The 17,379-nt window shown below is 40.6% G+C and overlaps 1 protein-coding gene across 1 annotated transcript in view; it reads left to right on the forward strand.

The window, feature by feature from the left end:
- The window catches only part of LOC126457240 (tachykinin-like peptides receptor 86C), a 1,093,631-nt gene that overhangs the window by 707,590 nt on the left and 368,662 nt on the right, over nt 1-17,379 (forward strand). The window contains exon 5 of the mRNA XM_050093388.1: nt 1,110-1,190. Within this exon, the coding sequence (XP_049949345.1) occupies nt 1,110-1,190 (81 nt within the window). The remainder of the gene's footprint in view (nt 1-1,109; nt 1,191-17,379) is intronic.

Genomic DNA, 17,379 nt, shown 5'->3' on the forward strand with positions numbered 1-17,379 from the left:
ATTCACCAGAACATCCACAATTTGTTTCTTGTTTAACTGTTATCGTCTTGACCTGCAGCAAGTTTAGGTCTCGCCAGTTTCATAACTTAATTTGTGTGCTGTAACCGCTAATCGTTTATAATGGGTTGTCTCTCATTTGATGTCCTCGTCTAAGAGAATACATACAACATTTTACCAGAACGTTCTGTTTTTCTTTGGTATGTAGTTTCCCCCTGTTGCCTCTTTTTATTATGAACTGAATACTGAAACCCCAACAAGACCTGGCGGAGTCCGATGCCGGCCGCGGTCGGGACGACAGCAGAACCGCAGGTGACGTTTAACATCTCCATTTCGATAGGGGAACAACGAAATTGACGTCCAATTTAATCACTGCAAATATACCTTCGATTAATCACATTATCTCACTTTATCTCAAGAAGCATCGCAGCCCCAACTACAAGCGATTACAGTATTTAATTAGTTTGCTAATGTTACAGCCCTTCAGATACCATAATCCCCATGCGGCAGCAATCAAACAGCACGGTCGACACACGCACCATCAGATGTGAATCCTCTAGGATAGGCTAAGCGGATATCTAGGAACACATCTCTCATTTATTTTTTAGCATTTCTGTCGTTTTAGCAACCGAGGTCAGCACTACCAATTAAATTGCTTTTAGGAACATGTTACAGCAAAGATATTCTTCGAAGCGGAAAGAATGTGAGAGATTAGCAACCTATCTGAATCGCAGTCAGTAGATAGAGTGCATCTGCTCGAAGATACTATAAACTCATTCGTTTTAAATGACGGACAAAAACTACAGAAATACGATACCAGACTGGTCGGACTGGAAGATGTACTCTTTTGGAACATATGCCAAATGACAATCTTCAAAAGTGGCTTTCACAAACTCAGTTGGAGAAGAGATTCACCCAAATTGATAAGTCACCGTTTTAACAGTTTCTCGGTACAAAGTTGATGGCGATTTTCAAAACTGACAGTTGACCCATAACAATATTTTGATTCAGTGTTAAATTCCGTACCATGTTAAGTTCTTAGCTTCCAACCTTCTCGCTACTGATATGTCCTTCCCTGCAGAGGAGACCTGAAAGGTGGCATTGTGTTGCAGGTATGCTGGTGGTGAGGAGTCACGGATATGCTTCCTGGAGTGGCCGGACGGACACTACCCACAGTCTCTCACCGACTACGTGTGAGTATACAAATCTATGCGTCTAGAAATTTTCAGTTTGTCATCCCTATACATATAGTAACGCGTGGGATATATTGTTAAGAGTATAAACTTATCAAACGCAACTGCTATATTCATTCAGTGAACACTTGAAGTAACAGTGACTTGCATTAAGGTAACACCTCTTTAATAACAATACAGTAAGGTTCGTACTATTCATCACGTTTCATTTTCAGTGGACTTTCAAGAGCACAGAAAGAAAAATTGAGTAATAAAACATTCTTTTTCAAATCTAAGTTGAAAGACTTCCTTGTGTTACAACCTTTTCATGTTTTCAATTGAGAGTTGAACGTCACAGTAGTTTTGGAGCTTGCACTATAACATATCGTTTATTGTGTTTACCACTGTAAATGTGACCTCTTTCGGTGTTAAACTGCGTCATAAGTTTTCTGTGGCTTATGCAGATTCGTTTCAGTAGAACTGACACATGGTCACACTAACAAAACTGCTTCATCGACTAAATTTTGTAATAGAACTGAACGTGTTCGGAGATGGTGACCTTATCTGCAGTAGCAGCAATTAATATGTTAATTCCAAGTGATGTAACCCCAAGTGCAACATAGCTAAAATGAAATGTATAGAGCCTGATCCATACAGTTGCCCTAAACTCTTATTCACACAACCAAGACAATTCGTCACTAACAGAAACATACAGTAGTGGTAAAAAAAACTACACAAAAATTACTCGATGACATCAGTTTAATTTATCCGTTCCATATACTAAAAAATGTATTACGGCAATTTTCACTAAATTATAGCTAGTATCAGTGTGTACTAATATTGTGAAACGTCCCCTTAGAAAAATTAATTAATTACTGTGCTAATAAACCTCTTACATTATTTGGTTTTCAAACAGCTGAGCAGAAATGAACGCACTCAGACATTTCGCTCTTTACCTATTCTGATCAACACTAAACTGACACACAATATTTTTAGCGCAACGCAATCTGACTTTCAAAAATCCGTACAAAAGAATGGCCCTCACTAACATTAACCTATACCTTTCACAAATCACTTACCTCACCAAAAATCTTCGTTACTCGAACTACTGCAATACAGCGAGAGCCACTACTGCCAGCTAAATAAAAGATTCAACCTACTGAAGGCACTAACTACTAATAGGCATAGTTAGCAAATGAAAGATTTTGATACAGAACAAACAATGTATTTACCTTATTAGTGTTCAAAGGTCATAATATTTATAGCAGTTCATGACATCCAGTCTTACAAATTTCAAAACTCCGCCATTTCTCTCCCCACATCCACCACTGCTGGCGGCTCACCTCCAACTGCGCAACGCTATGCGCTGTTAACAGCCAACTGCCCAACACTACAATGGCCAACAACAATGCAAACCAGCCACAGACTGCACACAGCACAGCCAGTGATTTTCATACAGAGCGCTACGTGGCGTTACCAATATAAAAACCTAATCAGCCTAATTACATAGCCCCCATGCTCCCCACAAAAAATTTTACAAAATGTTTTGGGCAGTGGCCAATATAGATTTGAAAATTTTTTTCATAATTACAATAACAAAGAAATGAAATGCACACACTTATTGATACAATGTTGGTCAAAAGCTAAAATTTTCTCACAATCCATAAAGACAGTCCTGATCGTTCATCTCAGTAAAATTGCAGTGTTTTTTTTTCTCAGAGTCTGAGCAGAAAAAGAGAATGCACACGGAAGTAGTGGATTTCAATGCAGTCTTGAAGAAGTAGTGTTGTCCTTCCAATGGAAAGACAGTGCTGACTCTTGACATTCAGACAGGTAATGGGCCACAACACATTAAACCCACAGCAGAGTCAGTCGAATTTGAAGAATATTGGTAGGTAGGTCATCACAGAGCAGACCACTGTAGTCTTGTTAGAGATTATTGGTGGGCCACCAGAGGTGCAGACCCACTGCAGTCCTTGCAGAAATAATGATATTGGTGGGTCATCAAAGGTGCAAACCCACTTCAGTCCATGTAGAGATGGCCAGCAGCCATCTGTTGCGACTGTGCAGGTGCACAATCACCATCAAAGAGTCTTGCGGGCAATATAGTAAGTCCATGAACCACCATTTGTGCACTCACAAAAAATTTTTTTTTAAATGTCCTTAGAACCAGCAATGCTGTTAATCAGTCCCTTGCAGACTTATTAACACACATCCAAACACTAACAGTCCCTACTTCTCACATATTGTCCATATACTATGACCAGTGAAATGTAACCTACAAGTTACTTAATTTGACGAACTGGTGTCAATTTCAATTTTATAACATAAGAATACAATAACAAAGGTACAAAATACATCATTAAAGAACATAACAATACAGACAACAATTGTAGTAAAACAGGCTTTACAAAAGAATAGAAATAAACATGTACATCAGTGCTACAGGAATTATGAAATAAGTAAATATATAAAATAATGAGAATAGTTTTCGAAACATTAATTTCACACATGAGCATTGAAACAGAACAGAATTAATAATGTCTAAACATCTTTACAAACTAAATAACATAGTATTTGAAAAATTCTACCACATAAATCTTATTCGCTAAACACTTAAAGACAGGAAAAAGACAAATACACAAGGGTACATAAACACATAGCGGAATAATACAAAAGGAAAGACAGGGTTCGTTTTCAGTGTGACATTTGGTACTGCAGTCCTACCTGAAACTTCGTTCTGTAGATCTTTCCTCTTATTTCAGCATTTGTTTCCACCAAAAAAATCCTATCCAAGCATGCTTTCTATATTCTGTTCACATCCTATTTCAAAATTCGTTTTTGGCCAAACCATTTTCTTATAACTTCTCAATGAATTTCTTCCAATTCATCACAACTCGTTCTCACATATAGCTTACCCCATCTTAAGCTAACTTAAATCTACTGAGCTCAGATGCATAAACTAAGGGGTGAGGCAATGCAGCAACACAAAACAATTAACACAAACAGCAAGACCAAAAAAATGGAAATTGGCAAAGCAAGCACCAGTATATATAAATTAGAAAAGAAAATGCAACATTACAACTAATATGAGCCAATGTGCATCAACAAGAAAAACAAATCAGTAGTAAAACTGGCTTAACAGAGTAATACAAAGTGACATTCAGTAGCACTATGCATGGCAAACAGCAGCAGCAAATGCTATAACTTATACCTAAACATGACAAAGCTCAAGCACAAAAAATATTACAGTAAAAATGGCCATGTTTAATACCTATGTCACATCTTAACACTAGAGTGATGCATCACGATAACTTACTCTACCAAAAAAATTACCAAGTAGTTGAAAAGAAAATTATGTATGCAGTTACTGTTATTAATCCCTTCTTATTGTTATTTCCATTCCAAGTGCTCCTTTTTCGAAGAATGTCGATCATAAAATTATTGTTTAATAGATCTGTTGGCAGAAAGTGTTCACATTAGCAAACACATTTAATTTTATTTTATAAATCCAAGGTTGCAACACAGCTGGCAACCAGATATCAAATGAAATAAGCAAATATGTACAAAGTAAAGCATAAAAATATCATTCAATAGTCATGTGGCATTTCATAGATAGTAGAAATTTTCTCAACTCTCGTAGAAAGACGCTTGTCATAATCAGGTGTGCAGATGTAAGTATCTTTCCAAGTAATGAGCATGTCGTATTTGCGATGCTGTCTAGAAATGAGTGTTAATAGCGAGGTTAATGGCCTCTCCTTTTTTTTCACCTGTGCTTCTGAAAGGCACACACTAATGGCTTTTTTCCAGGCGACCGTCGCGCAGCTGGGTGCCCACGACGCATTACGTGAAGGTGGTCACTTAACTTTCTTACCGAAATATTTACGACACCAGTTGGCACTACAGTGACAGTCTCATATACAAATTTTCACAGGTCGAGAATTTGCGTTGCAAATGTGTAGAAATAGAATACTGTAAATATAACAGTGTCCAAAAAATTTTCGTCAGCATTGTGGTACATTCACGCATTTACACACATTTCATAACTCTTAAAGTACGATTATTGGTTTCCAACATCCTTTTTCACAAGTCAGAGTCCCTAACCACTACTCATTATTCCTTACCTTATTACACATATAAATATTCGTCGACACTTCTTCAATATCTCATCATAATAAATATGTAGCACAATCAAATTCCTCATATAGCATCAGGTTATTGATCATAAACGTACCTCAACAGCATAATACACATTGTCATCGTAATAATAACATCATAAAAACTCAGCCAAATCTCAAAAACGTCGTAGCTTTCTCCAATAATTTCAAAACCTAAAAAAATTCTCTGCTTATTTCAATAGTGTCATACACCTCAATCATACTTTAAAAATCGTGATCCCATACCAAATATATCATTCAAAGCTGTCATAATATCACAATGGTTCCGAAAAAATATGAACAGTTCACAAAGTACAGACAAAATACAATTTCGTAAGTGTGAAGTTATCCAACAGTGTAATTGTGTAAACATGTGTCACTGATGTAGTAAAATAAATGTTTGTCTCTCTCAGTTAAATGATCAGAAAGCTGTGTAATTTATGTGTTAGAGAAATATGGTACCGATGTGTAAAGTTGTATAAGCAAATACCGTATTAGCTAGGGCTCCTTGTGCTTGCCAGACACATGGTACACAAAGTAAGCGTGTACCCCCTGAGGATTAACGTAATTATACCCTCAGATGTTACAGATTACAGCAATAGAATGAAATGTATCACGGAAAACTCTCTTTGTATTGTTGTACTTCAAATATCTTTAAAAATAAATGTTTTAAGCACAAAATTAATCACTCAAATACGTGTACTGTAGCGCTAAACTGTGCGTCTTGTTGTAAGATAATCTCTGCGGAAGTGTCGTAGTTATCGTCCTCTGAAAGCTAAGTTCTGCAGAAGTCAATGTACTTACCTCATGATAAACAAAAGTGAACTGCTTTGCGTATAGATATCTTAGTTATTACGCTTATTGCCGTGATGAAGAAAGTACTGTGCTGTAACGTATTGTTGTGCTATGGAAAAGGCTGTCTCATTGTAGCTATACCACAAAAGTTACTACTAAAACATGTTTTACTTTCCAGAATAATACAGAAAAACTGTGCAGATATAAAACAGAAACACCGCAAAAGCAACATTGTAAATTGTCAGTCATTAGTAGCGTCGTGATAAAATCGTGTAGCTGTCACATAAACTACCCACTGTGTCATCTGGTATCTCACAGAAAGTACTTTAAATCCAGAATGTATTTTCAAGTAAACCAAAATGTTGCATTAAAATCTCATTAGCAGTACATGTTCTTAGTATGTGAGCCTTATAGTCGTTACGTAATCGTGCAACTAACAAGCAAGAATGTACACACACAGTAACATTGTGTCCTCTGTTCACTATAAAAATGCATTTGTAATTATTTGTCTAAATAAGTTCCCTAGGTTCAAGACTGGATAGTTTATTTTAAAACATAATTGCATGTTAACAGTTTCTCAGTGTGACAAATTGTACTAGTAGCGTGAAGTGAAAAGTTTTATGGCAAAGACTAAGTTGAAAAGCAGATTATCTCTCAACAAACGGTTTTACAAGTGAAATGTGGTGTAAACCTTTACTCTTCCTAGTACGCAGAGTTTCAACTTTAACACAATTATCACGTGGTATATGGTACATCGGTAAAGAATGCTCACATTTTTCTCAAGGTTAGCGTCTATGTTATTTTTCTCTGACCCAGCCGGCGCACGTGGCTGCCTGCGGGGCGAGTCATTGTCTGTCTCTTTGTTGGCGCGCATCGTTATTGGGATTAGGAGACCTAACTTCTACAAATTCACCTTGTCGAGAGGGCCCTGCCCTGTTTGAATCCCGCCAGTTCTGATGCAATTCAGGTCTGTCGTAACGATTATATCGTCTGTCATCATGTCGGTAGATTCCACAATTTTTTTCTTGTCGGTCACGTGGTGGAGAATTTCTCCCTGAATCGTAACTGCGCACTGAACTGTTGCGTCTGAAGTTATACTGTCTCCTTCGATAATAATTGTTTTGGTTCCCATATTGTCTGTTTCTATGGTTATCTCTGTCATATTCATTCCTATGGAAATACAATCTTTCTCTGTAACTGTTATTCTGCCAACGGTTGTCATACGGGTGCTGTCTGTTTTGGTCACGATTTGTGTTGTGAGAATAGCCTTGTCGTGTCCAGTTATTATTTCTTTCGTCGCGGAATTGTGACGAATTTGACCTGTAATTATTGTGTTTCTGTTTTCGCGTTCTGCGATTGTCAGTGTCAATTTCCAATTCTTGTAACAGTCCCTGAAAAGCTTCAATGTCATCTTTGCAACGTCCTGCCAAAATGATATGTCGTAAATGTTCAGGTAGTTTGCTTAAGCAAATGCGGATGAGTTCTGAGGGGCTGTATGGGTTTGACAGGTACTGATTCTTGTGCAACATGTCTTCAAAATATTTCACAAGACTAGAAAATTCAGATTGTTCGAAATGTTTCATCATTATGATGCTATGTTTTACTCGGTCTTGTGTAGCTTGAGACCAATATGCTGAGAGGAAGGCATGATAAAATTCTCCTTCACTGTGACAAGCGTGAATGACCGATCGCATTCTTTCAGCTGGTTCATTCTCTAAGTAGCCAAACATAAATTCTAATCTGTGCTCTAATGACCAGTTGGGAGGAAAACAATGAGAGAATTGATGGAGCCACGCTTGTGGATGAATGTCGTTGCCAGAATTCTTATATGTTTTGAATTTACGTGTAGTAATGAACAGCTTATAGTCAAAATCATCGTGTTGGCGAGTAGCATATCGGTCATTGTTACAATAAGCAACTATGTACAAAGTAAAGCATCTCAAAATTCGGTGCACCTTGCCAATTTCTTTCATAATTTCCGAAATGCCCAGTGTTATTATTTTGTGGCTTTTCCGTATTTCTAAGTTCCTCTTCCTGTGTTGGAGCGCGAGTGTCCTCTGAAATATGTAATTTTTGTATTACTTGTGCCAACTGATCTTGTATTTCCCGGATTTCTCTTTTGTGTTGCGTATTAATTTGATTCTGATTTTGTTTGAATTTCTTAATTTGTTCATACTCTTCTGTGTCAGTGATGGCTACAGGTCTTGTGTCATTCAGATCATAATCTACCTTTGCAGATAAGCTAGTGAACTGATCCGAAAGTTCGGCTACATTCTACGATAGTGTACTTATTTCCTCAGTGTGTTTTTCTGAACCAAGTTTCAGAGTGTCCATTTGTGTTGAAATCGTATCAATATATATAGCAGTTCATGACATCCAGTCTTACAAATTTCAAAACTCGACCATTTCTCTCCCCACACCCACCACTGCTGGCGGCTCACCTCCAACTGCGCAACGCTATGCGCTGTTAACAGCCAACTGCCCAACACTAAAATGGCCAACAACAATGCAACCCAGCCACAGACTGCACACAGCACAGCCAGTGATTTTCATACAGAGCGCTACGTGGCGTTACCAATATAAAAACCTAAACAGCCTACTTACAATTGAAATTACCTAAAAAAATGCAGGAACAAATTCAGAGAAGTAATTAACTTCCGGAAGCACTTTGTCGGTAACGTAATTAACAATAGTGACGATTAAATACAGTGACTGACGATCACGTTAGACAATGTTTCTGGGTGCATTGCACGTTCGCACCTCTCGCCATAAGATCGTACGTCCTACATTGTCGAACATGAGCGTCCTGGTGGTGAACGTATTATGGTATTACCGTGAGGCACAACGTTGAACGGACGTACTGACCTCCAAATCTTTGAACACGGTACACTCACAGCTCAGTGTTATTATGACACTGAACTCCTTCTCTACGTGCGTCTTTTCAGGCGGTGCATTCGGAACTGGCATCAGTATTACGGTTGGCAATCTGTTCACTGCATCAAACAGCGCACGTGGAACAGTTGTTGGAACGAGATTGGACTGGCCTTCCCGCCACCCCGACTTAAATCCGATCTAGAAAGTGTGAGATGGGTTGTGGGGACGTACTGCAGCATTTTCACATGCACCAACAATAATTCAGCAGTTGTCACGGAGCTGGTGGAGGAAGGAACGCCCTACTGCAGTAACTCCTTACTAATCTTCTGGTCTTCCCCCTTTCAGTTATCGAACAAACGCAAGGATGGCTGACATAGTGGTTAGTGTATCCGGGATTGTAAAACAGTTAAGATCCTTAGACACCAGGAATGCATCTGGCCCAGACGGTATCTCCGTAAGATTTTATGTTGACTATGCTACAAATATAGCACCTCTTATCCATCATCTATCAGAGATCATAGAAACAATGGAAAGTTCCACGGGACTGGAAGAAGGCACAGATCATAGCAATCTATAAAAAAAGGGTAGAAAATCGGATGCATATAATTACTGACCAATTTCACTGACATCGATTTGCTGTAGAATCATGGAACGTATTTTGTGTTCAGACATAATGACCTTTCTAGACTCTGAGAAGCTCATCTGCAGAAACCAGCACCGTTTTCGGAAACAGCGGTCATGCGAGACACAGCTGGCCGTCTTTGTGCATGATATACAACAGGCTCTAGATACCGGCTCCCAGGTTGGTGCCATTTTTCTCGACGTTCGAAATGCGTTCGACTCAGTTCCGGCCCGCGGGGTGGCCGAGCGGCTCTAGTCGCTACAGTCTGGAACCGCGCGACCGCTGCGGTCGCAGGTTCGAATCCTGCCTCGGACATGGGTGTTTGTGATGTCCTTAGGTTAGTTAGGTTTAAGTAGTTCTAAGTTCTAGGGGACTGATGACCACAGCAGTTAAGTCCCATAGTGCTCAGAGCCATTTGAACCATTTTTTTGACTCAGTTCCGCACTCTCGCTTGCTCCAAAAAGCGGTCGCTTACGGCTTATCCAATGACAAATGCGGTTGGATAGAAAGTTTTCTAACAGACAGAGAGCAGTATGTCGTCCTGAAAGGGAAGACTTCACCAGAAACAAGCGTAACTTCAGGTGTACCCCAGGGCAGCGTAATAGGTCCGCTACTTTTTACGATTTACATAAACGATCTGGTTGATGGTATTGACAGCGGCATTAGACTGTTTGCCGATGGTGCTGTAGTCGACAGGAAAGTAGTATCATAAGAAAAATGTGAACAAATCAATGAGGATTTGCAGAAAATAAATGCATGGTCTAATGATTGGCAGTTATCTCTCAATATTAGTAAGTTTAACCTACTGCGTATAACAAGGCGAAAATCCCCATTAATGTACGAGTACAAAATAAATGCCCAGGATTTGGAAGTGGTAACATCCGTCAAGTATCTGGGTGTGACTATTCGAAATGATCTCAAATGGAATGATCAGATTACACAAGTAACGGGCAAGGCGAACTCTAGATTGCGGTTTATTGGTAGAATCCTGAAGGGATGCAGTCCTTCAACAATGAAAAGAGCTGACATTACGTTAGTTCGTCCACTTCTTGAATATTGTTCGCCAGTTGGGTCTGATTCAAGAGATTGCGAAGGTCCAAAGAAGAGCAACTTGCAGATAGTCGGCACGCTAGGCGGAAGGGGCTGCTCACTAAATTCCGAAATCCGATCTTCGCCGAGGATGTAAAGCATATATTATTGCCACCAACTTTCAAATCGCGAAATGATCACCATTCAAAGATAAGGGAAATTACAGCTCGTACTAAAGCGTTCAGGCAGTCGTTTTTCTCTCGCGCGATCCGCGAGTGGAACAGATGGGGGGAAAATATGACTTTGGCACGATATGTGCCATCCGCCACACACCGCTTGGTGGCTAGCGGAGTGTATATGTAGATGTAGGAGCACATTGCCGTTCGTAGTGATCGCCTACCTTATTACGAAACATGTCCCACCTTTTGCAGTGTCCAGGGCACCAACATAAATCGCGCTGACTTGAATAAAGGCGTCATTTCTGTTCGCTCTCACTGCGTACTTATTTCAGTTACCGTCTTCACTATAATCTGGCAGTTACTTCTGTGTATGGTCGAAGTTTCACCGAGCTATGTTACTAATCAATGGTACATCAAGCGAAAGTTACTTACTTCCGTAAGTCTTGCACACATAAGCAATGCATGTTGAGACACAGAACGACATTATACTTCAATAAAGCTACTGATTAGCTGTTTTCACTGTAATGCTGTCAGTTTCGGTCGTAAATCATTACTAACGAGGAGACCGCGCATACTCGTCGTTAGCGACTTCGTCCAAATATTTGGTGTACGCACAGCTTCGACACAAATTAATGTCACGGAAATGGGGGCTCCTAATTGCATTTTTGTCACGGGTCAGACGAGGAATGAGCCATTTACGTGTAGCGTAGTTTACAAGCAGTGGTGGTGCAAGGGGATGATGTTGTCCTCATCAGATACTCAACTGCTCCTCTTTCCGGACGCGGGCTACTTCCCGCAAGCGAAGACGACCTTTGTGAAATGGATTTGTGGACACGCAGCACACTACATGTTTCCTGATGGCGAGAAAAGTATCCTTGACTTTTGGCAGTTACTTAATGAACGACATCGTGCAGTTGTCCGCAATCTAAAATACAGACAATTTGTCTCCAGTTTTCTTTGCAGTGTCTTCCTTAACCCACTCTAGAACTGGAGTGTTCCTGTCATTGAAGAGTTGATCTCCGCCTCTTCCACACTTCGAACCGATACATTCAGTGGTCATCGGAATATTCTTCTCGGAAGAACTATACGTCCATAGTCTTAATTAGTCTGACGTCTTGATGTGCCCTACTCCTCTCTTGACGCCGGTTTCCTGATATTCTCGGTGGTATTAATACACAAGTAAATAGAAATAAAAATAAAACCGAAAAATAAATAAATAAAGAAACGATGTTACTTATACCTCTGCTCCACGTTCCTTACGCTTTCCTTGATTCCTGGAGGCAGGGAACGGTGCATGTTGGCAAGGCCTCGGATTTCGACCCCTGCCCACTTTGCCCCCACCCCTCGCTTTCGGCTCCGGGAAGCTTCCTTAAAAAAAATCTTTTTTCAATTTTTACGTTACTCACACGGCACATAAACCGAAAGAACACTAAATGTATTTATTAATATTTTCATAAAATGTGTGGAAAGAAAATACAAAGAAAAACATATGATTGTAAATAAATTTCTATGAAGGGATTGTAATGATGATATTCATCTAAAAATATGGGCCAGCAGTAACTGTGTCATCATCTTGCACACGTTATAAACGCCACATCTTAACAAAAATGTTCAAATGTGTGTGAAATCTTATGGGCCTTAACTGCTAAGGTCATCAGTCCCTAAGCTTACACACCACTTAACCTAAATTATCCTAAGGACCAACACACACACCCATGCCCGAAGGAGAACCTCCGCTGGGACCAGCTGCACAGTCCATGACTGCAGCGCCTTTGACCTGTCGGCTAATCCCGCGCGGCACATCTTAACAATTGCATGGTTTTTTTTTAGTTTCTATGGAAAACCTAATTGATCTACATTCATAAACGTTGTTTTTCATCGAACAGTTTCGCAGACAACCACACATAAAGCATCTTTTCAAATATTGGCGAGCATAAATAGTGATGTACCACAGGGTGTATTTCGACGAAGTCATATCGACACGTGATTTTCTTTCTCTCCCGATGGGCCGCTTTTGCCAGTACTGGGAGACTATTGTTCGCGTGCAGCCGCCGAGGGCTGCTCAAAGGTCAAAGTGAAATTAACCGAATACGAAGTTCTGCATGCTCTAATTATAAGCCTTCTTGGAAAGTTATTTGCAGAGTCCTCGTGGACGTTGTATGTACAATCCTTTCTTGGAAACTTATTTAGAATCTCAGAGTTTCCTTTGTCTTTCTTTCCAGGCCTTCAATGAAAATATTCAAAAATATAATCTATTGAGAATTTTTCTGATTTACTTGCAGTGTAAGAAAATAAAATAATGGATAATTAAACAAAATATTCCGGACTGGGACTCGAACTCACGACCCTCTTATTATCATTGTACTCTTGTCACAGCGGCAACCATTAACACAAACTGCTGATGCCTTGTCCGATAAGCATTAATAACGCCATTTTTTCGACACTCTTGGTCATTTGGAGTTCCCCCTTATATCACACTCGTTTATGACCAATCCGTGCATCCATACATATAAAAATGGTTCAAAAATGGCTCTAAGCGCTATGATACTCAACATCTGAGGTCGTCAGTCCTCTAGAACTTAGAAATACTTAAACCTAACTAACCTAAGGACATCACATACATCCATGCCCGAGGCAGGATTCGAACCTGTGACCATAGCGGTCACACGGTTCCAGAACGAACCGCCTAGAACAGCTCGGCCACAGCGGCCGGCTAAAAAATGGATATCGTATGTGTGTGTTCCACGTCTCCTCCTAAACCACTCGACCAATTTCAACTAAACTTGGTACATATACCCCTCACTGTCAAACAACAATCACTGCGGGGTTAAGAACCACTTACCTATCATATTTAAGGAGACATGACGTCATAAACTGGGTGATGCATCAAAAACTGCTGCATTATGCATGACGTTCATATTTATTACTTCTGTGCTACTAACTCTGTTGGCAACATATTTTGTATAAAGCATTCACATATGCAAATGAATGTACCTACAAAATATATCATTGTACGATACACATTTAAAGAAGCGCAAAAAACTACCGCATCATGCATGAAAGTGTTAACCCTCGTAATACCAAGGAGGGGATTCTACGTCCATCTTTTGGAAATATTGTAATTTAGTCATTTATTTTAGATATTAATTTTTTTAAACATGTTTTTAATGAATTCTTTTACCAGATTCCATAAATATTTTTAATTTTTCGGTTAAACCGAACTCAAAAATACAAGTAATATCACTTTCCACTATGAAAGTTATTCAATATTTGCACGTTCTGGACCCTATCTAAACATCAAAACCTCTTTAAAAAATATGTTGTGTGTCAAAGCCAACAGAAATTAACGAAATCTGCCTTTTTTTAAAAAAAAGTTTTGATGCTAATGCACGATACTGAAAACTGACTTACATTGCTAGAGTGTGGTCTTGTATATTTTCAGGTATGTACCCTTCTTAAACGTCAGTACATCTTTAAAAAGTATGTTGTCAATATAAATCAACAACAATTAGTGAATTCTCCTTTTTTACCTTTTTTGGGGTGAGTATGAAGGTCCCCCCCCCCCCCCCCCATCCACCCTGGGTACTGCATGTTGTGGAAAATGTGCTGGTACTGCTAGGGTTAATGCATTTACTTTTTGCTACTGACACACTCCTACACTTGAGACAACTCAGGGTTCAAATGGTTCAAATGGCTCTGAGCACTATGAGACTTAACATCTGAGGTCATCAGTCCCCTAGACTTAGAACTACATAAACCTAACTAACCTAAGGACATCACACACATCCATGCCCGAGGCAGGATTCGAACCTAAGACCGTAGCAGCAGCGCGGTTGCAGACTGAAGCGCCTAGAACCGCTCGGCCACAGCGGCCGGCTCAACTCAGGGAAATCCCTGACACCTGGCAGCACTTTTGACAGCTTTCAACTGCGAATCACAGACGGCTGTCGGCGAAGTCAAAAACCGACTATAGAGCTGTGAAGAGAAGGTGCCGTAGAGACTTTTACTAAATCGCGTTGTACACACACGGAGCAGCTGCGCATAGCGTAAAGAAACCGTCTGCATTTTATGCTTAATGTTATGCTTATTTATTTGTATGACTGTGAAACTTCCTGGCAGATTAAAACTGTGTGCCCGACCGAGACTCGAACTCGGGACCTTTGCCTTTCGCGGGCAAGTGCTCTACCATCTGAACTACCGAAGCACGACTCACGCCCGGTCCACGAGATACTGGCAGAAGTAAAGCTGTGAGGACCAGCCGTGAGTCGTGCTTCGGTAGCTCGGATGGTAGAGCACTTGCCCGCGAACGGCAAAGGTCCCGAGTCCGAGTCTCGGTCGGGCACAAAGTTTTAATCGGCCAGGAAGTTTCATATCAGCGCACACTCCGCTGCAGAGCGAAAATCTCATTCTGGAAACATCCCCCAGGCTGTGGCTAAGCCATGTTTCCGCAGTATCCTTTCTTTCAGGAGTGCTAGTTCTGCAAGGTTCCCAGGAGAGCTTCTGTAAAGTTTGGAAGGTAGGAGACGAGATACTGGCAGAAGTAAAGCTGTGAGGACCGGGCGTGAGTCGTGCTTCGGTAGCTCAGATGGTACAGCACTTGCCCGCGAAAGGCAAAGGTCCAGATTTCGAGTCTCGGTCGGGCACACGGTTTTAATCTGTCAGGAAGTTTCATATCAGTGCCCACTCTGCTGCAGAGTGAGAATCTCATTCTGTATGACTGTTTCATAATTTCTACGGTGCTTTCGCAAACGCATGGAAATGAAATTGTTTCGATACTACACTATATACATAGTTCATCTTTTGTTTTCGTTGATATTAGAATATTGGCAACATGAATAGGCCGGATGTGTTTGTCAGCTAGTATACCACAAATTTGGACGAAATCGCTTGTGACGAGTAGGCGCGGATTTCTTGTAGGCGATGTTTGCGATGAAGTTCCCACAGCGCTACACAGTTTGTAACAAACAAATTGATCGGTAACGTGTTTATCCGCTGCGGCGTATTGCGAGGTGTATAATAGAACAGCTCTGGACATTATGCTCCCTGGCCATCGACCTTTCACTGATCGCCATTTTCTGGCTGGCAGTGATACGATTCTGTTGAGTTCTCCGTTTTTATCATACTTTTCATCAATCTGAGAGCGACTGCAAGCACTCGATCTATTCCTTACGATATCTTCCGACGGAATGCTGTTTCTTCATCATACCCTAAAAATTTGGCATAAAAAAAAGATTGTTCTCTTGTAACGTGACATATACTTTCGGCTTCAACATTAATTGCTAGATATTATCAGTTTCTTTTGGCATTTACTTCATCAGTTATCATCACATGATTGAAAATTTCGCATTTGGTTACCTGTTTAGAAATTCCATTTATTCCCAGTTACGTTGCGATAGGCTTAGCATCCATGAACTAATCCCATGAAGGTTGGTATTAGAGCACTGCTTAATTTACTTTTTGATCCTTTAAAAGGCTTTCTGAAACAGTTTATGTACCTCAGTAGATGTACAAGGTCATAAGATGGTTCAAAAATGGTTCAAATGGCTCTGAGCACTATGGGACTCAACTGCTGTGGTCATCAGTCCCTTAGAACTTAGAACTACTTAAACCTAACTAACCTAAGGACATCACACACATCCATGCCCGAGGCAGGATTCGAACCTGCGACCGAAGGTCAAAAGAACTCGATATATTAATTAAGTAAAGCATCCATAAAAAAACATCGAATACGTTCGAAATTGTAATCAACAAATCACATTCCGTCATTTTATACGCATATGAAGCATATTCCTTTCGACTGTTGTTTTGGTACTTCAGTAATGATTTTCATTTTGTATGTGTTTAGCAATTACACTCCTGGAAATTGAAATAAGAACACCGTGAATTCATTGTCCCAGGAAGGGGAAACTTTATTGACACATTCCTGGGGTCAGATACATCACATGATCACACTGACAGAACCACAGGCACATAGACACAGGCAACAGAGCATGCACAATGTCGGCACTAGTACAGTGTATATCCACCTTTCGCAGCAATGCAGGATGCTATTCTCCCATGGAGACAATCGTAGAGATGCTGGATGTAGTCCTGTGGAACGGCTTGCCATGCCATTTCCACCTGCGCCTCAGTTGGACCAGCGTTCGTGCTGGACGTGCAGACCGCGTGAGACGACGCTTCATCCAGTCCCAAACATGCTCAATGGATGACAGATCCGGAGATCTTGCTGGCCAGGGTAGTTGACTTACACCTTCTAGAGCACGTTGGGTGGCACGGGATACATGTGGACGTGCAATGTCCTGTTGGAACAGAAAGTTCCCTTGCCGGTCTAGGAATGGTAGAACGATGGGTTCGATGACGGTTTGGATGTACCGTGCACTATTCAGTGTCCCCTCGACGATCACCAGTGGTGTACGGCCAGTGTAGGAGATCGCTCCCCACACCATGATGTCGGGTGTTGGCCCTGTGTGCCTCGGTCGTATGCAGTCCTGATTGTGGCGCTCACCTGCACGGCGCCAAACACGCATACGACCATCATTGGCACCAAGGCAGAA

This window comes from Schistocerca serialis, chromosome 1 (assembly GCF_023864345.2).
Source record: "Schistocerca serialis cubense isolate TAMUIC-IGC-003099 chromosome 1, iqSchSeri2.2, whole genome shotgun sequence".
Taxonomy (NCBI): Eukaryota; Metazoa; Arthropoda; class Insecta; order Orthoptera; family Acrididae; genus Schistocerca; species Schistocerca serialis.